This window comes from Dendronephthya gigantea, unplaced genomic scaffold, assembly GCF_004324835.1.
Source record: "Dendronephthya gigantea isolate DGI-Jeju-01 unplaced genomic scaffold, DenGig_1.0 000000F, whole genome shotgun sequence".
NCBI classification, from domain to species: Eukaryota; Metazoa; Cnidaria; class Anthozoa; order Malacalcyonacea; family Nephtheidae; genus Dendronephthya; species Dendronephthya gigantea.
Window position 1 is genome coordinate 5,546,553 of NW_021163010.1, and position 23,943 is coordinate 5,570,495.

General features: G+C 36.2%; 3 protein-coding genes across 4 annotated transcripts; 2 read left to right on the forward strand and 1 right to left on the reverse strand.

Annotated features, from left to right (window-relative positions):
• Positions 1 to 4: 4 nt before the first annotated feature.
• Positions 5 to 4,426, reverse strand: LOC114520758 (acyl-CoA-binding domain-containing protein 5-like). Of its 2 annotated transcripts, XM_028541100.1 has the most exons (10): positions 4,332 to 4,426; positions 4,208 to 4,242; positions 3,647 to 3,732; positions 3,442 to 3,514; positions 2,995 to 3,334; positions 2,635 to 2,801; positions 2,148 to 2,517; positions 962 to 1,191; positions 684 to 778; positions 5 to 525 (listed from the first exon to the last, which is right to left on the reverse strand). In XM_028541100.1, the coding sequence occupies exons 1-10, from the start codon at positions 4,393 to 4,395 to the stop codon at positions 504 to 506; spliced, it is 1,482 nt and encodes a 493-aa protein (XP_028396901.1). In that variant the 5' UTR covers positions 4,396 to 4,426; the 3' UTR covers positions 5 to 503. The 2 variants fall into 2 exon arrangements, with proteins under 2 accessions (XP_028396901.1, XP_028396906.1); XM_028541105.1 differs by lacking the exons at positions 4,208 to 4,242; positions 4,332 to 4,426 and adding an exon at positions 3,989 to 4,057.
• A 255-nt stretch (positions 4,427 to 4,681) lies between these two features.
• On the forward strand, positions 4,682 to 13,824 carry LOC114517882 (basic leucine zipper and W2 domain-containing protein 1-like). Its single transcript, XM_028537724.1, has 17 exons — positions 4,682 to 4,796; positions 8,139 to 8,207; positions 8,361 to 8,443; positions 8,633 to 8,726; positions 8,966 to 9,066; positions 9,235 to 9,300; positions 9,422 to 9,500; positions 9,843 to 9,899; positions 10,299 to 10,414; positions 10,907 to 10,993; positions 11,294 to 11,377; positions 11,492 to 11,557; positions 12,112 to 12,192; positions 12,348 to 12,419; positions 12,558 to 12,624; positions 13,078 to 13,200; positions 13,739 to 13,824. The coding sequence occupies exons 2-17, from the start codon at positions 8,147 to 8,149 to the stop codon at positions 13,762 to 13,764; spliced, it is 1,263 nt and encodes a 420-aa protein (XP_028393525.1). The 5' UTR covers positions 4,682 to 4,796; positions 8,139 to 8,146; the 3' UTR covers positions 13,765 to 13,824.
• Positions 13,825 to 15,118: 1,294 nt separating this feature from the next.
• Positions 15,119 to 23,107, forward strand: LOC114520858 (solute carrier family 12 member 2-like). Its single transcript, XM_028541236.1, has 6 exons — positions 15,119 to 15,601; positions 16,433 to 16,697; positions 18,839 to 19,512; positions 19,774 to 20,265; positions 20,715 to 21,012; positions 21,853 to 23,107. Exons 1-6 carry the CDS (start codon positions 15,320 to 15,322, stop codon positions 22,710 to 22,712), a joined length of 2,871 nt encoding a protein of 956 aa, XP_028397037.1. The 5' UTR covers positions 15,119 to 15,319; the 3' UTR covers positions 22,713 to 23,107.
• The last annotated feature ends 836 nt before the right edge of the window (positions 23,108 to 23,943 follow it).

Genomic DNA, 23,943 nt, shown 5'->3' on the forward strand with positions numbered 1-23,943 from the left:
AAGTATCAATGTTGTTTAATTTAAACTGCAACCCACTTCAATCATTATAGCTACAAATTTATTTAGAAGTTATAATCATAGTCGTTGTGTATGGTATCTCATTGTGATCAACTACACTAGGTGTAATTCAATTAGTTTTTATAAGAAAATATTTATGGCCCAAAACATACAATGGTCAAAAATGGTTGGTAGACGTAATACTTGTACATGTCTACTCAACAATGTGAGGCAGACAATGGTACACATTCTAAACAAATAAGTTCCTTTTTTATTTTTGTCTGGGATAGACGGCTCTGAAAAGTCCCAGGCTTTTCGACCAGAGCTGGCATGTAACAAATGCACCTTTCTTAAAACAATTGGCAGTGTATCATGAGACCGACTATTTTCCGGAACGATAATTTTGGTCGCGTCATCACGTCCCATAATGTATTTGTAACCTCATTATCACCAACTCACAAGGCCAGTGGACTCTAGACCATCTCGACGAAGTCGCGGCCTCAATGTTATCTTTGTTTTGTCGAAAATCTGTAAAATAGAAAACCATTTGGTGAAAAACTATTCCACATGAAAGGGGACATATGTACACGATACGGCATAGAAAAAATAATAAGAGCCAATTAAGTAGATACAACTAGAATTGCAAAAATGAAATTTAGTGATTACGTAAATCAAATATACGGTACCTTCGTCGCAAAAACTTGAAGAGGAAATTGACAATAAAAGGCCAAAGAATAAGAAATAAAAAGGTCTTGGAAGGTCTGTAGTTTTCGAACCACGACTAAAAGAAAAACGATTTCATCTGCTCTCTTAAAACAGAACAATAAGAATGCATAATACGTGTATGTTGGCAGGATAGCAAGAATAATAGTAAATATGAACACAACAAAATATCAAATATTTAGCTGGGTTTTTATACCTCACAGGCGAACATTATATATGTAGAAGCATACGATTCACTTACGATACTTTGACTTTGTTGCAACGATGTTTCTAGCCTCTTAAGCCTGTCTAAAATCTTTTTCATATTATCCTGTATTTCTATCAGAAGATCTGCAATCCTATCGATGGCCACATCGTCTCTCTCGCTACTTGAATTGTGATCAGATCGGCCAGGGCTTTCATCGCTGTCACTCTCTTGACTTCGTCGTCGATATCTTTGACCATATCTAGTAGATCTTTCCGAATATTGAGCTGCAAAAGGATATATCAAAGAGTGCTTACTAGAAGAAAAAGACGCTAACTGTGTTTTTATAATTTTGGTGTCTCGAAGAAATGAACTACTAACATTACCAGAGTTGCAAAAAGAGTTCAACCTTCCTCCGGTAGGATTTCAAGTTTTGAAAACTTTCCTCAAAATTACGTTACGACACTGAGTCAAATGGCAGCCAGCATAACGAAATATTTGGTTTTTTGGTACATGCATGTGATCAATTAGAGTGTTCAACTTTGAACCTTCCTCACAAACTTCATTCAAAGCAAACCTTCCTCCGGGTGTCACCCGCGTACCCGCAGCTTTTTTGCAACTCTGAACATTACATCTTACATGAATATAAGCGCAAGTCATTAGGTACCATAAACTAAAATAACATAGATTTTCGCTAAAAATATTTTGAATTAGTTTTTATGTGCCATGCTAACATGTTTTTCATCGTAGCTGTTCCTACTTCCCTAAAGGAATTTCACTGTTGACGACACAAAAATTAACTACGTCTACAAGTATGGGTATATATGGCTCTCTGCAATGCAATACATGATAGGTCGCTTAAAATTGGACTACAGCCTACAGGTACGAGTACAATTCGTTAAGTTAAAGCATCCATAAAGCTATGAATAAAGCAATAAAGCTTTTTTTATAGCTGACTTTTTGTATAACATTTATTGCAAAATCGGGCAGTATAGATTGGAATGCGACTGCGAGATTTGTCGTTGATATTCCCGCAATGACAAATTGATATTCCCGCAATGGTCAATAAATTTGTTCAAGTATGAAATCTAACAATGCAGATAAAACCCGTTAGATTGAGTACAAAATTGGAATGTTTGGTCATGGAAAAATTTTAGCTCTGTATGCTTCGTAAATTTTACGTGAGATTTTTTTACGGCACAAAATACAAATTTATACAAAATTTCAATATATTTGCGACTACCATTTCTTTGTGTATGTTTTCCGCCAGAACCAGTAGCTCTAGATGGCCCCTTACTATCCCCAGCACCGGAACCAGCTCCTACTTGGTTAGGCTGTACGACACATTCCTTAACACCATGTTCTTTTGATGCCTTGTGATGAGTAATTGCTCCTTCAACCTCGGATGTATTGAGATCCTCAAAATGAACATGAACCATCTTATCCGAATGTGGACTACTAGTTTCACCACTGCTACCACCATTCTTCCTCATGTCAAATTGTTCAAGAATTTCTACATCAGAAAAGCTAGAAAGGCATCTGTCATTCAATGGTACTATATCCTCTGGAACAGACTCCAACATTGCTGAATTAGGCAACCTTACTTGGCCATTCTGCAGCACAAAACAATTTTCACAAGGTTCAGTAAATTTCTTAGTTTTGAGAAGAATATTTCAGTAATGAAGAAGACTGTTGGGTGGCTATAGTAAGCTGAGGTATTTACACCTAACCTGCTCTTCGAGTAATTCTGGACCAAGAGAATCACAGAAGAGATCATCATCATCATCTTCTTCCTCTGTATCATCTTGCATATCCTTATTACCATTGCTCTCTTTGTTACTATCACCCAAATCCCCATTTATGACAACATGGTCGTTACTTGAAGCACCATTTAGGTCTACAACATAAGAAACATACCAGTACATGTGCATTGTTCTTTGTTTGTTTGGTCTTTAGTCTAATTTGACTCTAAAAGGTACCTCGAACTAAAATTTCTTTTAAACTAAAATTTATTTGTTCCACATTTAATTTATCATCCCCACTGCTACTTGCATTCCATGTGTCAAAAAAGAAATGTGTACAAGTCATACCATTTTTCCTAGGTATAAATCCATTCATGTCCCCATTACTTAGCGATGATCCTGTTGTCCCAGTATTTTCAATGTCATTTGATTGTCCATTGCAAACAGTCTCAGAAATGTTATGTATTTTACTTGCATGACTTGTGTTAAGTTTATGGTTGTCACCTATTTCTCTTAACGGAAGAGCATGTCCATTCATTTTGATAACTGGTGTACGGTCTTGCTTTTTGTGAAATATGTTAAATATTGGTGGTGACTTTTCTCCCTTTGCATACGCTACTTTATAAAATGGCTCCAGAGCAGTGATGAATTGTGAAGCTTGGTCTGTCTCCGGCATATTTCGAATGACCTATATGTGATCAAATGTTCTGCTCAGTGATTGATCTGCTCATTTTAGTATTTGACATGGCAATTTATATGGATGGCTGAAGTTAAAACCCTCTCATAAATATGTACCTCTTTAAGTTCATAAACATAACTTTCCATAGCTTCTTTTTTGCTTGTATCACCAAGTTTTGACCAAGCCTCCCTACATAAGGAGCATCAAAACTCCTATTGGATTATACTTTACATACTAGGTGCATTGGAATCATGAGAAAGCCACATGAAGTGCACAAATAAGCACAATGGAAGCAAATATTTCCAACAAAACAGAACATACCACTTAGCCTTTTTAATTACATCCCAAAAGGAGGGTTTTGTTTCATTGCAAGGACCTTCTTTTGCTTGTTTATAATATCCATAAAACTATAAAAAGTACACAACATATTACAACTTTCCCCCAATCTACTTGCATTTAAGCATTTTTTTTCAGAGACATTGTTATCTAAGTATCTTTTTTAAACATCATGGCTAGATCAGGTATATAATAATTGGGAAAATCTATGAAAAAATGGATTGGATTGAGGGTTACATGGTCAAAAAGAGATCTCCATACAACAGTATCCAAGAATTATAATTTGAAAAAACATGAAAGGTATATTGTTTGCCTAGTCACACTCACACAACATATCTTTGTTGAGAGCTAGCCAGAGAGGGGGAACAAAGTTCATCGCTGATTACATATTATTACTTTAGATGTAATTAAAATACACGATTTTATCAAAGCGACAGCCTTCTGCGCAAATTAACATATCTACACATAACTACACAGGGTCATGAGATCTAGACAAATATAATGCTGACAATAAAATTGAAGGAGGCAAAACTAAAAACATCTTACTTTTAACATCATCTCGTGAGACGGTTGGAAAGAGCCTACAATATTAACGAAAGAATAGCATAAAATCGATTTCAAAATTCACAGTAGAATAATATTTTATTCATAGACGATTTAAAAAACGTACCAGATTTTGGTAATGCTCGAATAACATCGACCGCGGCCTCGAATTTTCTCTGCGAACTCTCCATCGTTTTGCAACCATTTGTTTTGAAAAAAATTGAAAGAAAGAACTAACCTGCAAGCAGGCGTTACATAGATCTGTGATCTCTGTTTCTCCCCCCGGATATTTTACTGGTAATAAAATTGCTTGCATTATGTTGAGGTTTTATGCAGGGGGTGAGGGCATATATCAATATGGCTTTTCTTGTCTTTTACCCCCGGGAAGTATTACGTTTAGAATATCTTCCAGGGGGTATATTTCCTTAGGTCTTTAACCGGAAATTAGAAAATATTATATATGGTAAGATACGTATATCATTCAATCCACTCACGCGGAGAAACTAGAGAATAACTTCGCTTTATAAATCCTCGTGTTCGAGTCACGCCAGAAATTCAGTATAAGGAAAAGGTTCTCCTGTTCTTGAAAAAGGTATATTCATATTTTCTATACATGAATCTGTGTTTTCTAACGTGGTATTCAAGGGTAGTTTAGTGTGTATATAACTGAAAAATATATCACAGTTTCGAAGAATAAACAACATAAGTTTTACTTTAGTGGTACTAGTACATAATCATGTGTACTGATCATGTTTGTACTGGTAATTTTAGTACGATTATTGTCTTCTCTATCCTGTATAGAAGCGTGAGACTTTTCTTAATTTTACGAACGAGGATTATCTTTGTTTCTCGGTTAAAAAAATTTCCATTTTAATAAAGACGTGATGGGTTTGGCCCGTGTAGGATCAACAATGACTTCACAAAACTCATAATTTTCGCCACACAAGGATAAATTTGTGGTCTGATAATATACACGTATTAAGGCATTGAAATTTAGGGTCTATTAACGTCAAGGTCGAGTGTTTTCTGTCGATGATATGTTTCTGACATGTCACAGTCTTCCCGACGATTTGTCGCTACGTCAAATGTGTTTTCACTTGCAACTAGAGATCTGTTTGTATTTCATTCAGCTGATGTGACAAGTTTGCTGATTGTGAAATTAAATTTGCTTTTTAAATTTGCGAAAAATCGTACGTTAAATATTAGTCCTTTCAATAATTGTATGCCAATGTATGCAGGTATATGTTGCTACAATATGCGAATGTAACAGTTGTTGAGACCTTACTTAATAACAATGCATAAAAAAATGTTTTCATCTGATCTCAAGGTCTGACTACTACTACCTTCTGTTGGAAGGGTTTTTCCTACTGTCAATCAATCCATAACTTACAATCCACCACATCATGAAAAATTTTCTTAGAAAAAGATGCATTAGAACCTGCTGAAAATTTTGGTTACAGCCCTAGACTTATTCCATTGCCACTCATACTTAGGGTCTCCACAGACTAGGGATTTAGTTGTCAACAACTATTTGTGATCGACAACTAAAGGTTATTGACAACTAAAATCATAGTCTGTCACGCATGTTTTCCGCAACTAAACTCTAAATTATTAGTTGTCACGAAAGCCTCGTTTTTTGGCATTTTTCTAGTGTGTGAAAACTTTTGTTTTAGTTGTCGACTACTTTTAATCTCAGTGCTATTTCGCTTTGCAAAATCAGTATTTGAGGGCCAGTGGGTGGAATCCTTTATCGGACTTATTTAGTTGTGGATCACAAATAATTGTCGACAACTAAATCCATACTCTGTGGAGGCCCTTACTTTAAACGTTGGTTTATTGCATGAACATCCAACATATCTTTGTGATGCATATGTATCTTAGGTGCCTGAAGAAATTTCTGCTGGGGCATAAAATCAAAGATCAGCTTCTTTGCTTTAAATCAGATTCAGACCTGCTTACACCTAGATATAGAAATAGTGTCAAAACTGTTGCCGAATAGCTTGTTAATTTGCAAGCATAGCTTCATTTGCCACATAAGAATGGAACGCAGTTGGCAAGCAGGTTTGTTTACCGTTTGAGTGACATAAATCTTCTTTGACACTTACTTTGTCACAATGGAATTGTTATTTAAAGTAGTGGTTATTTTTATTACTGTAATTATCTGAGTACTTCAATCATTTGCTTAATTTGTCAAAACCTTGCCCAAGTTCCTTGTTTGTTTGCTTGCTTGTTAACAATTGGTTAATCTAAGCCATGGGTTGATTCAAAAGCCAGTTTATGTAAACATATATAGAGTGTTTGGATGGCAACCATTCAATATTTTCAAGATGCAGATAATTTTGCTTGTTGAAAAAAGATGCATGACTAAGTTTTACCTCCTTGCCCAGAAAAACTTTTTTTATTATTATTTTTCCCATACACAAAAAATAATTGCTCAACATATGTAACTTAACTTTAAACACAGATGCAAATTGTTAATAAAAAAGTTTTAGTATTGTTAAAAAAGCACCGTAATGACTTTGCATAGTAAAATCAAGTTATATGAAAGCTGACATATGTGAGAATAGAAACTTGCATATTAATTGAACTCTATGATATATAAATCACTTGCCTTATAAGTGAACATAATTAACTTTTTACTGTAAGCCAAAAAGCAACATGAATTCTTTAAACTCTTGATGCCTATTGATCAGATCATGGGATCACCACACCCATGGAATGTTCATCCAAGAAACTGTATTCCAAATAAGTCCAATACATAACTTTTGTTACTGCCTAATAAGATTGATGAGGATTGCAGCATGGCCTAGATTGGATAAAATCTCAGTGCTTGTGAACAAGGATACTCTGTATTTATCACCAAGGTCCATGACCATGCCCTTTATTATGAAGGGTGTATGGGCAGCAAGGCAATTAGATAATGATTTATGAGAATACCACTCCCAAACCAAAAAGCATAATAATGAAAAGGTATCCTCTAAAGATAAAGGAGCACCTGTATAAATAACATCAACATTGTACCAAGATTTTCGTAATGATCATGTACTGATGATGATCATGTTTCCTAATGATCATGTACATGTACTGTACTAGATCATTACGAAAAAAGCTATTGAAAGGAAGACTTGATTAAAAGACTCTTAGCGAGGCTTAGATAACGCGAAATCAAATTTTTGGGTTCATAATCAAGCGGAACAAATTGTATTGTAAACAATTCATGAGACTTGACTTCGTTAAAAAACTTCCGGCATGGCTGCCAAGAAATTTGTAACGAGTCTGGACAGGAAATCTCTCGCTTGATGTATTTGTCGTTTACAACAATTAGTTCGTTTACATGTATAAAAGTCTCCCTTGCCGAAACCTCCGCGAGCCTAAGAAAAGGCCATCCGAGCTTGTACAATAATTCTGCTTGAAATCGCATTTGCCTCGATGGTTTACAAAGTCAGGGTAAGAATGGTCACGCTTCCCCTGACTAGGAAACAAAGCTTTCAAATCTTTTCTCGCTTAGCTTCAACCATATAATGACCTCTCGTGAGACTCCCCCATCGAATTTTTGTAATAACTTTGCAGTCAAATTACGAAGAAGATTCTCAGGAGCTCTGAGAGTCGTCAAGAGCAAGATTTGTTCTCCACCAAACATTTGAGTCTCTCAAATGGTGTGTCAGCAAAAGTGCTTTGATTAAGTGCCTTGAATTCAGGTTGAACGGAATATTGTTTCTTTGGAGAGAGAGATTTTTTCTTTAAGCGGCAACGAAATTTGTTGTTCTGTTAGTTCTGACATTCTGTGGGTCTGCAACACTGAAGATAATATTCAATTTGGAGACACTTGTAGTCGAAGCAAATTTGCGAATCTCTTTTTTACAACTTTCTCTCTTTTATAACTTGTTTAGAAGTATCTCTTTTTTAGAATTTCTTTTTTCTGCCTTGTATTTAGATAATTGTATGAATCAAAAGAATCCAAAACCAACTCTGGGAGGACAGCGGATCAAGACCCGCAAGAGAGGTTGTTCTTTTTGTTGCTCTTGCGATATTTCTACGTATTGTCTAATACTTCGTACATGTCAACACCCTTTAAAAGTAGTTTCATCTGTGCCTATAAAACCCCATCCATTATTCCATCTTTCATTTAGCGATTATTTATACATTTTACTTTTAGACGAAAAAGAAAAATACGATCCCTTAGGATTTCGTGATTCTGTAATTACTGGCTTAGAGAAAACTGGTAGTGATTTTGAAAATGTAAGTTGTCTCATAGACAGCCCAAATATGCGTGATAATTTTAACGCGAGAAATTTGTACTAGACCTAAATTTTAGCTGCACTGAAGAATATATTTTTAAATACTTGTGAAAACTGCTTGAATTTTGTGTATATCATCTGTACGAACCTTATCTGTTGTACATTTCTTACTGTGATGTTGTTATCTTAGGTATCAGCCTTCCTAGACAATCCAGGTAACAAACTGAATTATCATGCCTATGGTGAACAGTTGTTTGAAATCCTCTTTGCTGGTGGATTATTAGGTGAATATAACTTCTATTAAGATCATTGCAAATATTTACGACTTCTGCATGAAATATTGTTCAATAGGTAATTTGTATTTCTACTATTTTTGATCCAACGTACAAAATTTCCTGCTTTTTACAGAAAAGTAAATCCTTTGTTTTTTTGAATTACCTTCTATCACACACAGCATAGACATGCATATATTATTGGTTGAAATAAATGTCAATGTTTACTGAACCCTTTTTTCGTTCCAAAGCCCCTGGAGGTAGCATTATTTTGGAAGGTGAGAAGCCCAAAACGTCAATATGCATTTTCGAAGCCAACGAAGACACTGAAACACTCAGATCCTATGTTCAGGTGAGTAAGCAAAGTTATATGTAAAGTGATGGTTGTATTGATTGAGGCAAATTGATATTGCATGGAATGTCCATCTGTAAAACGTTAGAAAGTTTCAACATCATAATGAACAGCATCATTTGACTGTAACATGGTTACATTTACATTTATATGTATTATTCGGTGTAGATGTTTCAGAAGCTTATTCGAAGGTTCAAATACCTTCAGAAATCGTTTGACGATGTCTTGGATAAGGTAGGTTGGACGTTGTACATCACCGACACCGGCTGTTAGCTGCTTTTTCGTTACAATTATATAGTAAAACTAGTCATTTACAACAGCTGAGGTGTTTAAATATGATGTTTCGGGTTTTTAGATAATCGTTTTCATGAAAGGCTTCACCGAGGAGCAGCGTATGAAACTTGCAACGGTTTACGCTATGATTCTTGGATATAGTAAGTTGCATGCGAGTGTCTGTAAACCTGAGCATGATGTCAATTTTGCAGTTTAATATTTTGTTATTAACCATGTCTCGCTCTTATTCGGCCTTATCTTTACGCCTGGTTCTCTTCAATTAAGTGCGGTTAAGCACGTGTTTTTTTACGCTTGCCTTCTTCTACTGTGAATAATTTAATCACAATAATTTACAACCACAGTTATGTGTGAATGCATTCATTCTGGTAATTGTTCAGATGGTTGTCCCAATAAGAATATATTGTTATATATATAATGCAGTTTGAATAGACGAAGTCTGTCTGCATGTGCTTCAGTAACGTTGTCCGGCATATATTTTGTAGGTATGACGCAAGGAGCCTTCTTAGCAAAACTTAAGAATGAGCATTTGGTTAAAGAAGGTGAACTTTTTTTAGATTATTGCCACACCATTTTGTGGAGCTATTATTCGCCTTTCAACTTACCTAAAGCCCCCAGCCTATATACAAGTGTTACTGATATTTGAGAATATGACGTTGCATGAAAATATGGCGTCGTGGATGTCATGTCACTGGAGAAAGATTTAAAAAACTGTTGTATGGAAATTGTAGGAAAATATTTGGTTTGTCTAGTCAAGTCATATGGAGCATGCTGCCATTTTAGGTGACATTTAAGCCACTGTGGCCAAAAGTTTATAAGTTATTTTAGGATATTTTTAAACTCCTTAAATGGTCTAATAGAAGAAGAGTTATGCAGGCCGCATTAAATCGGTTGTTGTCCCAGCATTGAAATTAACTCAGGATAAATTTGTCGCCTTTCAGGTCTTTCTCTTCAATTTATGACAAGATTGTTTCAAGTCTGGTTTAAAGAGAAGAAAGACTCCTCTGGTATTATTGCGAATACCTTGAAAAAGAATGAAATGGATGATAAATTATTGGTTAGTTTTACATGGTGTATCAAAAAAATGTAATCGAACTTCAACACGCTATACTTCACACGTGAACAACTTAAACTATAAACAAAATAGTCTACAAACGAGATTTTTACACATTCGGAAAGAGCAGGCTTTTAGCTTTTTCAGAACCAAATGGACAAAAAATGAGCAAATACGAGGATGATACAAAATGTGAGTAAAAACTCTACTCCATTTGGTATTGAAAACGTGCCACTCAATAGTTAAGAGATTAATCTTTCCGAATGTGAAACAATTTCGCTTTTAGACAACATTGAGTAGTTCATGAATAATATCGTGTTGAAGTTGGATCACCTTTTGGAAGTTGGATCACCTACTAATGGAACAATATCTATCCAACGCCAGTTTGTGCAAAGCTGTGTATTATTTCATAAAGCTCCAGTTATCCACGATCTCACTATAGCATCGCATTAACGAATAGCCGTTACTCGACACTAACTTACATATGATTTCTAGGAATTTTTCCCTCCCAATAAGCGGACAAATGAGCAATTTGAGAAACACTTTGTTGCAGCTGGACTGCCGAAGCTCGTTGAAATTCAGGTAATGTCTCGTCATAATTGTGCCATTAAGATCAATTTACAATGACGGTTTTTGTTGTGATTTTCGTCCTTTAATAGATGTGATCTAGTGGATAAGTTCAGGCAGTTTGAATAAGGACACTCGTACACTGAGCATATACATAACTATTCACTTGTCTTCTTCTGCGTGAGGGAGATAATAAATAGCTCGTGTGAACTGGCCTTAAGTGGAAGCCAGTGATGAGATTTCCAGCAGTAATTTTAAGATTTCCAGGGTTAATTTCTAATGTTAATTGCATGTCATAATCTGTCTTACGTGTAGAAAAATCAGCAACACGTCGGATCGAAGAAAGAGTACCAGTCTCAATTGTCTGAGATGATCGACGCTAAAGTTCCCTTAAAAGAAGTAAGCATTTATCCATCTTGACATGGAAGCCAACCCCAAAGCAAAAAAGCATCATGTGATGTATTACTTTCTTCGAGAGTGGAAAGTTGATAGGTTAACCTAAATATTTTATAGATCATAGCCAACTGCAATGAACAGAAAGAAAAGAATAACTTGACAGAAGAACAAGTAATAGTTCTGGTAAGGAAATTGATTGAGTGCTGTCGGAAATTGAAAAAGACTTTTTCAATTCTTAGACTTCAAACCTGGTGAGAAAAAATATTTATAAATGCTCAAAATAAGTTTGCACAAAATGACCATTTCACAGCTGTCAGATGTGTATGATGAGCTGTCAATAGATTGCAGAATGTATTGGAGAAGAAAAATTATATTTTCTGATTGAAACTTCATAAGCACCAATTTCTGCGGTCGTACGTCTAATCGAATACGAATCTATCCATCCCTATTCATATTCAGATGGATTTTACAGACTTTGACGTATTAGGCCTGTTTCAGTCGTCGAACTTTTCATGCGCCGAACCTAATGCAAATGAACTAGGATATAAAAGACAAGTATTCCATCCCTAAAACGAATTCGGCTATAAATCCCAAATTTGCTCATAGCTTATGTCAATACATCTCACTAGGCACAATATTTCGTTATCCAACAGAAATAATTACTTCCATTCATGGATAATATTATAAAACACATCAACCTCATTTTGCCTGAAAGCCTTATTTTAATTATTTTTAAGACATGGAGGGCAATAATGTCTTCTGTTGAATGGAACAAAAAAGAAGATTTGGTAGCAGATCAAGCCCTTAGACATTTGAAGGTAAATTATTTCAGTTACGCATGATTGCTTTCATTTTGCTACCCCGTGTTTTTACCAGCTTTGAGTTTAAAGGATGTGGCACGATGATCGGTTTCTGATTATCGGTCATTTACAGTATAATGTGTTTAAAATAATGTGTTTTTCAAAAAATAAAGGTATATTCTCCATTACTCGCGGAATTTGCTTCAAACGCCGCATCAGAGTTATCGTTGATGAACAAAATTCAGGTAGGCTTCCTTTTAGACTAAACTTTCGCTGAACAAAGGGTAAAAAAAGTCTGATTTCATATTTTTGCCTTTTTTCTGTTGTTATCTCGGCTGTGTGTTAAAATGGGAATTAATTTACATATACCCTTGTTTCACCAGGATTATTGTTATGATAATATGAATTTTATGAAAGTATTTCAGAAGATAATTCTTCTCATGTACAAGAGTAAGTGTGTTCGCGCGTGTGTCTTGCCAACTTTGGCTGCCTCGTTACTTCAGTTGGTTTACCAGCGTGGGTTTGCCCACAGTTAATCGGATATACATGGTTTGGAGACTATTGTCCAATGTAATGTTATTGTCCAAATTAATGAAAAAAATGGTTCCTTTCTCGTCACGTGTCTATTGATTGGTCTTGCTAAGCTCCTCAACCTTGACTTGAAAAGTATTTTAATTAGAAGATTGCTATTTGGTTTATCTGTGCAAAATATGACATGTGATGAGAAAGGATCAATTTTTTTTGCATAAATCTACCCTACCATAGTTATGAGTTGTATTGTAATTTTATGTCGTCTCCAAACCATGTAACTAAACATCAATTTCAAGATTCGCTCATTTTGTGAATTTTTATTCACTGTATTACCAGCGAGTGTTAAATCAACTTTGTATCCTGGTTGTTTAGCCGATGTCCTGAGTGAAGACACAGTATTAAAGTGGTACAAGACAGGCCATGGTTTCAAAGGCAAAAGTGTTTTCTTGGAACAGATGAAAAAGATGGTCGAATGGCTTCAAAGTGCCGAGGAAGGTCACTAGCGATTTTTACATTTTTGTGAAAACGGCAACCCGGAAAGATTTGTTTTCAGTGCACCTGTACTTTATTACAGTTCACTGACCTGTACACGAAGGAAGAGAAGGGGGGGGGGGGGGAGTTGGAAGACCGATGCACCCTCGTATTGGGCAAAAACAATTTTTATGGATAAAAAAATTATGGTGCCTCAGAACGCGTTTCCGAAAGCCTAAATTTCAAAATTATCCAGGATTAACATAATCCCCTAGCTGACTCGAACCTTTCGTCCCCTAAAATGTTTCGGCACGTACATCTTTGTTTGCAGGTTAATTCTTAATGGTGCATTCAATTTTATGTGTATTCAATTGAATCAGTGTAATCGGACTTTGCCTTTCATCCCTGGTAGAAGCCCTTTCTTTTGGGGTATTTAGCTTTTTGAATTCAAGACTATACAATACAAATTTTGCGATTGGAAAAACATAGCCGAACCAATTTTCAGTTTCTTTAAGAAAACGCGGCAATAAGTCGCTAAATGATTTTCTGTTTTACGCTTTAGAAACGGACTCGGAAGAAGACGACTGAGAGTCGGAAGTTAAATATTAATTTTTGTATAGAATACACAAAAACACAATAAAAATTTTAAGATGATTCCGACTATTGTTGTATATATATACATATATGGAACATTCCTGTTGGCATCATCGGTAGCAATCAATTCCAGAAACTACTGAGACAGCTCCACTCAACGTGTGCAATATCGTTACCATAGCAAAGTATCGTATTATTTTGTTTTTAGATGGTATAGGACATAAATGGAATGGAATATCAACACCCTATAGGGTCCGTAACTTTTTTATTGACTCGTAAACCAAGTATGCTCAATATGCCCAAATTTTTGGAATCTTGATAGCAGTCTACAGATATGAAAAAATACGCAATGTTACGTTCTCAATATTACGCAACTGCAACCAATCTAATTTCGAGTTGCTCTTTTAGCGGTCCATTATTGCATAATATTTGGATATCACTCTGGAAGTGGTATTTAGTTAAAGTGGGCGTGGCCTTGGCACCAACCATGGTGGTGCCTCGTGAACATTACCTCGGAAGTTCGTACCTCGACCAAGGTTGACTAATTTCCTACACGGCTAGTCATGGCTACATGTGTCATTTAGATATCATTAGGTTTCTGGAACCGTATATTCATCAGGCTATTTCCGTACGAAAGGAACTGTCTGCCATTACATTCGTTCGGCCTTAGAAATTCTGCTCATGCGACCGTGACGGGCCAGAAAAACAAAGCAAGCTATTTACATGAGCCCGGTTACCCGAGATTCAACAAAGCTTGAGAGGACTTTGAGGTATTGAAATAAGTCTTTATAACACCAAACAAGCACATGCTATTGTTGTGGTGATCATACGAATGCCAGGATCATGTTATCTGTTCATTTCAATACTTCAAAAATCATCTCGCGCTTCGTTGAATCTCGGGTAACCGGGCTCATTTCTCCGCCCAGGCGAGCGAAGCACGCTTTGTTTTTTCAGGCACGTCCAGTGAACTCTATATACACGGCAAAGAACGCTCTCAAGTTGTTCCCGGTTGATGAGAACAGGCCTTAACATTGGCCTCAACAATGTTGTGCTGCACCCCATGAACAATGTTGTCAACAATGTTGTTCCACTTTGTTACGCTTACAATATTGCAACATTGTTGAAAACATTGTTCATGGGGTGCAACACAACATTGTTGAGGCCTATTCTCATCAACCGGGAACAACTTGAGAGCGTTTTTTGCCGTGTATATAGAGACTAGAGAGAGAAAGCTAACTTGGCCCGTGACAGTCGCATGGCCGGTTTCCTAAGTAGTTCCTGTGGGTAGATGGCAGATGGTCATGATCATGACGTCAGAATAATTTAACGTCTAATGAAATGAAAATGCTATGTTATATGCCCATATTATATCGCTGTTAATATATAAAGTAAATTATCTGAGAGATTGAGAGTGACTCGACATTTATAATGCCGTTCAGTTCGAAGACGGAGTTGCTCTTTGTAATGTACGTATTTTGGTGACGATATGTCTCTAGATATGATATCTGTTTTGTGAAACGGAAAGAAAGATAGAGAGTCCTCGGCCGTTATGGCCGAACCAAACAATGACAGGTCTACAACCAAAAGTAATTTACGCTTTGCTGTTACAACTGTTGAGAGCGAAGAGACAGATGATTTTCACAAAAATGATACAACTCTATGCCCTAGTACAGCTGAGAATACCATTGGTTATGGTACACATGAAGCAGTTCCTATGACAGTGTTTTATAGAAATGATTCGTCTCATGTTCAAGGGAATGCGAAAGGTAAATCAAGGCCAACACTAGATCAATTAAGAAAAGGGTTTGAAAGCAACAGCCCAGAAATACAGGTAAGACAGTTATGCATTTACATAACAGTAACGTAAATGTAGTAATTTGGCACCCTAGTGCATTTATAGTAATTTGGTACCCTAATTTGTGCATTTAATAGTATATTCACGAATGATGTTTGGTTCAAAGTTCAAACCTTGATTTATCAATGTGAATTTACCATTGGTTATTTTGTAGGGTCCGCGGTTTAAATATGCAAACATGTATGCCATTCCCCAAACCAATTACAGTAGATACGAATCTTCAATACAGGAACAAACATACTCCGAAGAATAAAACATCTTATATTCTTTCAAACCAGAATGTTTGGCAATGGTTTGAGAATCACTTTGGAATAAAGTCGAAATATCATCTTAAAATTGTGTCTTATTGTCTATAGTTTACAAGATGTTATTCTTCAGAGTATGTTTCTTCAAACTGTCTGCTTGTAATGCTTTTAAGATGCTTCAATGCTAGCTTGATTCCTGTTTGCTTAATCACAAGTGCCATTAAATAAACATACAAAATTTGCATTATTTCTTCATAATATTCAAGCCTAACACGATTTTTTTGTCTTACTGTTAAAACATTTACATATCAGGTTTATATTGTACTAGTTTTATCTTGGCTTCGCACCTGAAATACAAGTTCCTAATTGAAATAAATCATGTAAGAACAATACGTAGGTTCCCGTCTGTGCTGGGTTGTTGGCCTGTGCCTTTAGATAAGGCTGCCTTTGCTGTTGTCCCAATGGGATTGTTATCCAATCTTAATACTTATAAAAGTATTTCCAGGGAGAAATATATGACATGTCAGTATTAAAAGATGAGTAATATTTTCGCTTTTCCTAGCCTATGGTAGCAGATGAAGAGACAGGTGTCACTGATCTAGAAAACAGACCATCAATAAAACTAAATAAATTTGGCTGGATCAAAGGCGTTCTGGTACCATGTCTATTGAATATCTGGGGTGTTATGTTATTCCTCCGCTTGACTTGGGTAGTTGGTCAAGCAGGCATTGGTCTTTCTATTGTAATAATTTTATTGTCTGCATCTGTGACAACGTTAACATCAATATCAATGTCTGCAATCTGTACCAATGGGCAAATTAAAGGAGGTATAAAGGTTTGATTATTATTGTTGATAGACATGGTATTTTAAAAGGTCTGCCATTTACTAAGTTATTTAACATACTTTCTATTGCATTTTAAGGTGAACACACATTTTTAGACATCTTGAGCACATAATTTGCATACTTAATTTTCAGACATCTGATTTTACTGTCAATGTGGTGATCATAGATGTGCTCTATATAAGACTTCTAGGAAGTTCAATATTGTTATAATTTCCCTCCATCCTTCAATGCTTCACACAAGTATATCATCAAAGCAACAAAGCAAAACAAAATATTCTGAATCATGCACATTTTTAAAATCTGTTCACACATTCCAATAGACCTTTTCGGTAATTGGGTCACAACACTTTGACATCATGTTTTAAATTTATATCCACCTTAAATGGAATGGATTTCAAGAGTTCTGCAAAGATACAAAGAGTCCTTCTTCAACACATGCATGAAAAATATTATTTATTTTGACCAATAAATGTGGAAATAAGCCATAACACGAGAACAAGGCTGAGGGGCCAAGACCACAAACCTTGTTCCTACGTTATGGCTTATTTCCATACTTATTAGTCAAAATGAAAAATTATTTTTCATGCACAGGTTATGGAAGGATGTTTTGCATCTTTGCACATAGCTTGTGAGGGTAAAACTTGAAATCCATCTCATTTAATGTGGTTCTAAATTTAAAATGATAATGTTGTGATGTAATTACTGAAAAGGTCTAATTTGTTGGATCCAATTCCCTTCTGACATATAGAATGTAGTCTGTTATTGATAAAGCAGTACTGTATTAGCTTAAGTTGATTTGCTGTATTTTCCATATACATTGCAAGTCAACAGATATCCATCAGAAGTGAATTGGATCCAACAAAATTGGATTATGTGAACAAAACCTTAGATTCATACAGTATCGTCTAGCTGCCAAAACTATAATGAAAGAAGTTTGATAATATATATGTGGTTTTGCATGTTAACTTGCGTATATCAGTGTACAGGACAATGAGGACATGCATATACACAAATTTAAATTCATGTCTAATTTTAATGTACGAGTTTACGCTTCTTTTTGGGTTTAACTCTAAAAAAATATTCCCAGACCCAGTATGCAGCATAATAAAGTTTTCAACCAGATGTGACGATATAAAAACAGCTGGGGCCGGTTGTTCAAAAGCCGGTTAACGGTAACCCAGGGTTAAAAATGCCTAACCCAGGGTTAAATTTTAAACCTTGGTTGATTTGCGTTGCACAAAGCTCGGTTAGCGTTAACCCTGTGTTAAAATTGACAAAAAAATTAACCCTGCTAGCTAGGTGGGTTAACTTTTTAATCCTGGGTTAACTTCGATTCAAAATGGATGAATAAGGAGCTGAAACACGTAAACACGTATAATTCGTCATGAATTAAACACTTTTGAAAGGTTTTACGAATAATTTCGACAGCAAAGAATTATTTAAGTTTGACTTCGTTCGATTTCAGCTGATGTATTGATTTATTTATCTTCGCTTCAATGCAATACACGATGAATGAATACAACCGTACAAATTGAAAGATCGTAATCGAAATATTTGTTTCGCATACCAAAATTTGATTCTTTTGATTGGCAGCAAGTGGTAAGGCTACGTTTGTTCCTGAATTTGAATAATCAAAGAATGCCTAAAATTTTCAAAATAGATTGTTTATAATATGCATTGCTTAATTTTGCTTCACATCGCGACATTGTTTATCATACAACATTTGCGAATTTCGAATCTTTCTAAAATTGCATGCACGGAAATTGCGGTTCAAAACAACGTCCCTTCGACCCTGCCCTCACGGCATATAATCTTTCGACTGACAATATATCCTCGTCGGGTAAAGTTTTGCCGCTCGTTTATTGACCAATTGAAAACGTTCTTATATCCAACTTAGTCGTTAAAATACATTTAATCTTAGGTTAAATATTTTAACCCTGGGTTAACTAACCCTACCGCTAACCCAACTTTGAACAACACAGTTTTAACCCAGGTTTAGCTAACCTAGGGTTAAGGATTTTAACCCAGGTTTAGCACTAACCCAGGGTTAAATTTAACCTGCTTTTGAACAACCGGCCCCTGGGAATGAAGAGTTGTCTAAGTCTAACATATTGCATTTGCAGGTGGAGCATACTATCTCATATCGCGTAGCCTGGGCCCAGAATTTGGTGGCTCGATTGGTCTGATCTTTTCCTTAGCAAATGCGGTAGCTGTGGCAATGTACGTTGTTGGTTTTGCAGAAACTGTCGCATATATAATGGCAGAAAGCAACTCTCTTATGATAAACGAAATAAACGATACTCGTATCATAGGACTTGGCACAGTTGTCATACTACTTGGCCTAACATTGATTGGCCTGGACTGGGTGCTTAAGGCACAGTTAGGTTTGCTTTTTCTTCTTCTTGCTGCCATGATTAGTGTTGTCATTGGCTTTTTTGTAGGACCTTTGAACGACAATACCAAATCTAAGGGTTTTGTTGGTATAAGTTCATCGGTGTTTAGTGAAAATTTTCCCCCCAGTTACACAGGAAAAGAGAATTTCTTTTCTGTTTTTGCCGTCTTCTTCCCCGCAGCCACCGGCATTCTTGCTGGAGTCAATATTTCTGGGGACTTAGACGATGCTCAACAGGCGATCCCTAAAGGAACATTTCTTGCAATCGGAGTAACTGGTGTCGTTTATGTACTTCTGGGTATAATGGCTGGATCTTGCGCTGTACGAGATGCAACAGGAATTGTTAATGAGACGATCACGTGTGCCATGATGGAGTGCGAATATGGATTAAATAACGATTACCAGGTAACACTTGCATTGAAAAAAGGCAGTTAGATTACCATCAATTACAATTTCATGTAGATCAGGAAAATTAAGAATGAATCGAGAATTCATCTTGCTATGGACCAAAAATAATATTAAACGTCCATTCGGGGACCGAGACGAGAACCATTACTTCCACGTGTTCAGTGAAAAATCTATCGAAAAGCACGTGTTTTCCAAACGAGCACGTGATAAGTTTACAAGGCGAGTAGACCGCTATAATAGCCTTTTGCTTCTTTTCAGCTGATGCAAAAGATTTCGATCTGGGCTCCGTTGGTGATCATTGGTATTTTCGCGGCAACATTATCGTCTGCACTCGCCAGTTTAGTTGGAGCGCCTAAAGTTTTTCAAGCTGTTTGTCGAGATGAAATATTTCCTTACATTAAATATTTTGCCGAAGGAAGGGGACCAAATAACGAACCTCGAAGAGCATATATTCTCGTCTTCTTTATAGCTTCTGGCTTTATTGCGATTGCTGAACTCAATGTGATTGCTCCGATCATCTCCAACTTCTTCCTAATGTCCTATGCCCTAATTAATTATGCTGTGTTCGCAGCATCATTGGGTCGGTCTCCGGGTTGGAGGCCATCTTTCAAGTATTACAATAAATGGGTTTCCTTGTTCGGAGCATTGTTATGTATTGCCATTATGTTTCTCATTGAATGGTGGGCAGCTTTGGTTACAATTGTCATCATCGGAGCTCTCTATAAATATGTCTCGTATACTAAACCACAGGTAAGACTAAAATTGTAATTGTAAGGAACTGTTTACTTGATCCAGGTTACTTGAGATTTAACAAAGCGTGAGATGATTTTGAGGTGTTAGAAAAGTCTTTATGACACCAAACAAGCACATGCTATTGTCGGAATGACTATAAGACGGCCAAGACCATGTTATATACTTATTTCAATACCTGTGATGGATTTGGTTGTTGCTGTGGCAGTAACTGTGGTTGTTGTACTGATTGTTTTGTTAGTTTTTGTAAATAATTCTGGTTGTTGTTGTTATATGATTAGTTTGGTTATTATTGCAATATTTCTAATCGTTGTTGTTGTTGTTGTTTTTTTTGTGTTGTTGTTGTTGTTGTTGTTGTTGTTGTTGTTGTTGTTGTTGTTGTTGTTGTTGTGATCAATTTGGTCGCTATCGTCGATATATTATCTTCACTTTCAACATTTCTACTCTAGGTTAACTGGGGTTCCTCGACGCAGGCAGTTACATATCGCACGATACTTGCAATGAGTTACCAATACAATGAAGCAGAGGAACACGTGAAGAACTTTCGACCTCAGTGTCTTGTATTGTGCGGGTCGCCTGAGAATCATGAAGAACTGGTTCACATAGTTTCACATGTAACTAAGAATAACGGATTGATGATATGTGGTGAAGTGACTGATTCTGTGGGCACTAAACAAGATGTTCGTAAGAAAGCCAGGGAATGGCTTCATCAAAATAAGATAAAGGCATTCCACTGCATATGTACAGGTAATTAAAGCCCCGTTTACACTACAGCCAATTTATTGACACGGCAAGGCTAAAATAGGTACGCGTACCTAATTTTATTACTGCTCAGGCTAACAATACAAGTCAGGGCACGTCTACCCATTTTAGCTGTGCTGTGCCAATAAATTGACTGTAGTGTAAACGGGGCTTAAATATAACATGAAAAATTGGGAGACTTGAGTTGTTTATTGTATGGTTGCTGATTGGTAAAGGTGTAAAGGTTGTATAAAGAGTAGTTAATTTTTAACTATTGATAAAGAGAGTATAGATTAGCTATAGGTAATCGGGGCAACACTGGGCTTAATTGTACGATTTACCTACTCAAATTTGGTTAAGTGTTTTACATAACCGGTCCGTGGAGTATTGTCTCTGATTTTCTCAGCTATTTCATAATTTGGAGGCATGGATCATGCAGTTTGACTGAACAAACTCCGCCCAACTTCTCGGCGGTACGTTAAATGATTTACTTCTCGTTGTGCAGTAGGAGCCATGCATTTCTATATGTAGAGTATGAAATACTGTTTGCCCAAGGCAGTTTATAAAGTTTGAAGTTACGTCTTTACTTAATTTTTGCTGCGATTTTCGGTGTGATTTTATTCTTTTGATAGATGTGAACGAGTAATTAGTTTCGGTGTATACAGTTAGCTCCGATGTAGGTTAGAGCTCTTATTCGAACTTCCGTTACTAATTCTCTCGTTCGCAAAAAATATTTCATGCATTGAAAATTGCAGCAAAAATCGCTAGTGTAAACGGGCCTAAAGTGAGCTGAATTAAATTACAATTTAAATTTGAAATTAATACTTCATGATATATTTCCCTTAGCCCGTGAATTTCGCTCTGGCGTGAGCAGTTTACTGCAATGTACTGGACTTGGCAAGATGAAACCAAACACAGTATTTTTGGGCTTCAAAACAAACTGGAGGGATAGCTTAAGTAGAAACAGTGCAAATGATGATGACGCAGCCGTAGGGGAAGAAGAGATACGGGTAGATACACAAGACGAAGGCCCGACACAACTTTCAAAAGATTTTGAAGATTCTAAGGGAACCAAAGACTATGTGAATGTTATCCAAGATGCGTTTGATCAAAATTTAGGCGTCGCCATTTTTAGATCAAATTTTAATGACACTGATAATATGAAGAACGCATTACGTATTTTGAATGAGAAACGCGAGGGAACCATTGATGTCTGGTGGTTGTTTGATGACGGTGGACTTACGTTGCTCATTCCGTATTTGTTAAGTCTTAATCGTTACTGGAAGAAATGTGATTTGCGTGTGTTTACCCCGAAATCCATGCAGAAAGAGAGTGAGTTATCCACCAGTAAAATCCGAATGGTTAAATTGCTGAAACAATTTCGCATCGATGTTTCACGTGTTATAGAGTTTGATGGCATATCAGAAAAACCGAAGGACGACAGTATTACGGATTTTACAAACCTTGCAGGGCATACGGTGGAGGGCGAAAACAGGAAGAGGAGCTTGCGTCACATTCGGTTGGGGGAACTACTGAAAAAGCATAGTAATAAAGATACCAGTTTGATTGTGATGACTTTACCTGTTCCCAGTGAAGCAGTTGAGCCTACCCTTTACATGAGTTGGTTAGAAATGATGACCAGAGATTTACCTCCTATCTTGTTGATTCGCGGGAATCACACAAATGTACTAACATTCTATACCTAGATATGATATGTAATATAGACAAAATTCAAAATCTATGACTAAGAGATAAAGATAAAAAAGCTAGGATTCTATTTATTTAGTACACAATTCGATTTATTATTGAGTAGATTTATTACTGAAATTTAGGGCCAGTAAAGGCTCTTTTCTTCTCATCGGAAAAGCCCGACAACTTATCGGACTACATGCAAAGAGAGGTGCTTTCTATAAAAGTAAACGTTGTAAGATCATCGTATTTGTTTCAAAAAGAGTATAAAAGAGCTCTAGTCTTTATTTATGACGATGAAATTAGAGAAAATTGTTAGGATATATTCTACAAATAATTCAGTATTATTATTGCTATTTTGTTATTTATCTGTACGAATAACTTGTAGGATTAACAAATTTCATTTGTGCTACACGGACGGTTTTCGTTAGCGATTTTATGTTTTTGTACCACAGTTGTTGTGCTTGGCCAATGAAGTGAATGAACCACTCCCGGTTCGTTAAATTACTGAATAGCATACACCAGGAGGAGAAAATCGCCGTCAAAAGTCGACAGTGTAGTAGTCTAAGTAGAGTGTAGGCGACCTAAGGCCGGTTTTCCACTAGCGTTTATTTTCGCGCGAAGCGACATTTTACTTTTATTTCAGAGCTCTCAACTGCAACCATCTGGAACAAATTGCTCAAATACAAAAGAATAAAGTGATTTCACGCGAAAAATAGCGCTAGTGGAAAACTGGCTTAACGGAAGCATGCTGCACAAATATCACTGATTAGTGATGAATATACAGGGTGAGTAAAAAAAAACTGACACCTTTGAAATTCAAATTAGCTGCGAACTTATGGCTGGAATATGACAATTCCCATGTACAATCAACAAAAACGATTTGATAAAACTGTTCTTTTGTATTTACAGAGCTTAGAATGCATTTTAACTCCCAATGGGAACAAACTTTATGTTTTAGGTTAATTAATATGATATGCTTCGTATACCCATGAAACATTTAAGGCAACTTCTGTCACATTACAGCCGCTATGCGGCTAATTTGAATTTCAAAGGTGTCACTTTTTTTTGACTCACCCTGTAGACTATGCATGGTTAATTTATTATATGATGCTGATTGTTGACGCAGATATTTGATCTGGAGTTAGTTTGACGGTGATGTAAAATTTGTTACTTGGTTTGGAAATTAGAAGTTCATCCCGGTCATGAATTTGATTTAATCAAAGGCACAAACTCCGATGAAATATC

What these genes read in the sequence shown, in the direction of transcription:
- LOC114520758 (XM_028541100.1), bottom strand. Translation starts at nt 4,395, where the DNA reads ATGGAGAGTTCGCAGAGAAAATTCGAGGCCGCGGTCGATGTTATTCGA. An exon ending in CTCACGAGATGATGTTAAAA is followed by an intron (nt 3,733 to 4,207) that starts GTAAGATGTTTT and finishes TACTTTTTATAG; the next exon opens with TTTTATGGATATTATAAACA. An exon ending in TTCAAGTTTTTGCGACGAAG is followed by an intron (nt 526 to 683) that starts GTACCGTATATT and finishes TCTATTTTACAG; the next exon opens with ATTTTCGACAAAACAAAGAT.
- LOC114517882 (XM_028537724.1), top strand. Translation starts at nt 8,147, where the DNA reads ATGAATCAAAAGAATCCAAAACCAACTCTGGGAGGACAGCGGATCAAG. An exon ending in CGTTGATGAACAAAATTCAG is followed by an intron (nt 12,420 to 12,557) that starts GTAGGCTTCCTT and finishes TTGTTTCACCAG; the next exon opens with GATTATTGTTATGATAATAT. An exon ending in AATTCTTCTCATGTACAAGA is followed by an intron (nt 12,625 to 13,077) that starts GTAAGTGTGTTC and finishes CTGGTTGTTTAG; the next exon opens with CCGATGTCCTGAGTGAAGAC.
- LOC114520858 (XM_028541236.1), top strand. Translation starts at nt 15,320, where the DNA reads ATGGCCGAACCAAACAATGACAGGTCTACAACCAAAAGTAATTTACGC. An exon ending in GCAACAGCCCAGAAATACAG is followed by an intron (nt 15,602 to 16,432) that starts GTAAGACAGTTA and finishes CGCTTTTCCTAG; the next exon opens with CCTATGGTAGCAGATGAAGA. An exon ending in TCTCGTATACTAAACCACAG is followed by an intron (nt 20,266 to 20,714) that starts GTAAGACTAAAA and finishes TTTCTACTCTAG; the next exon opens with GTTAACTGGGGTTCCTCGAC.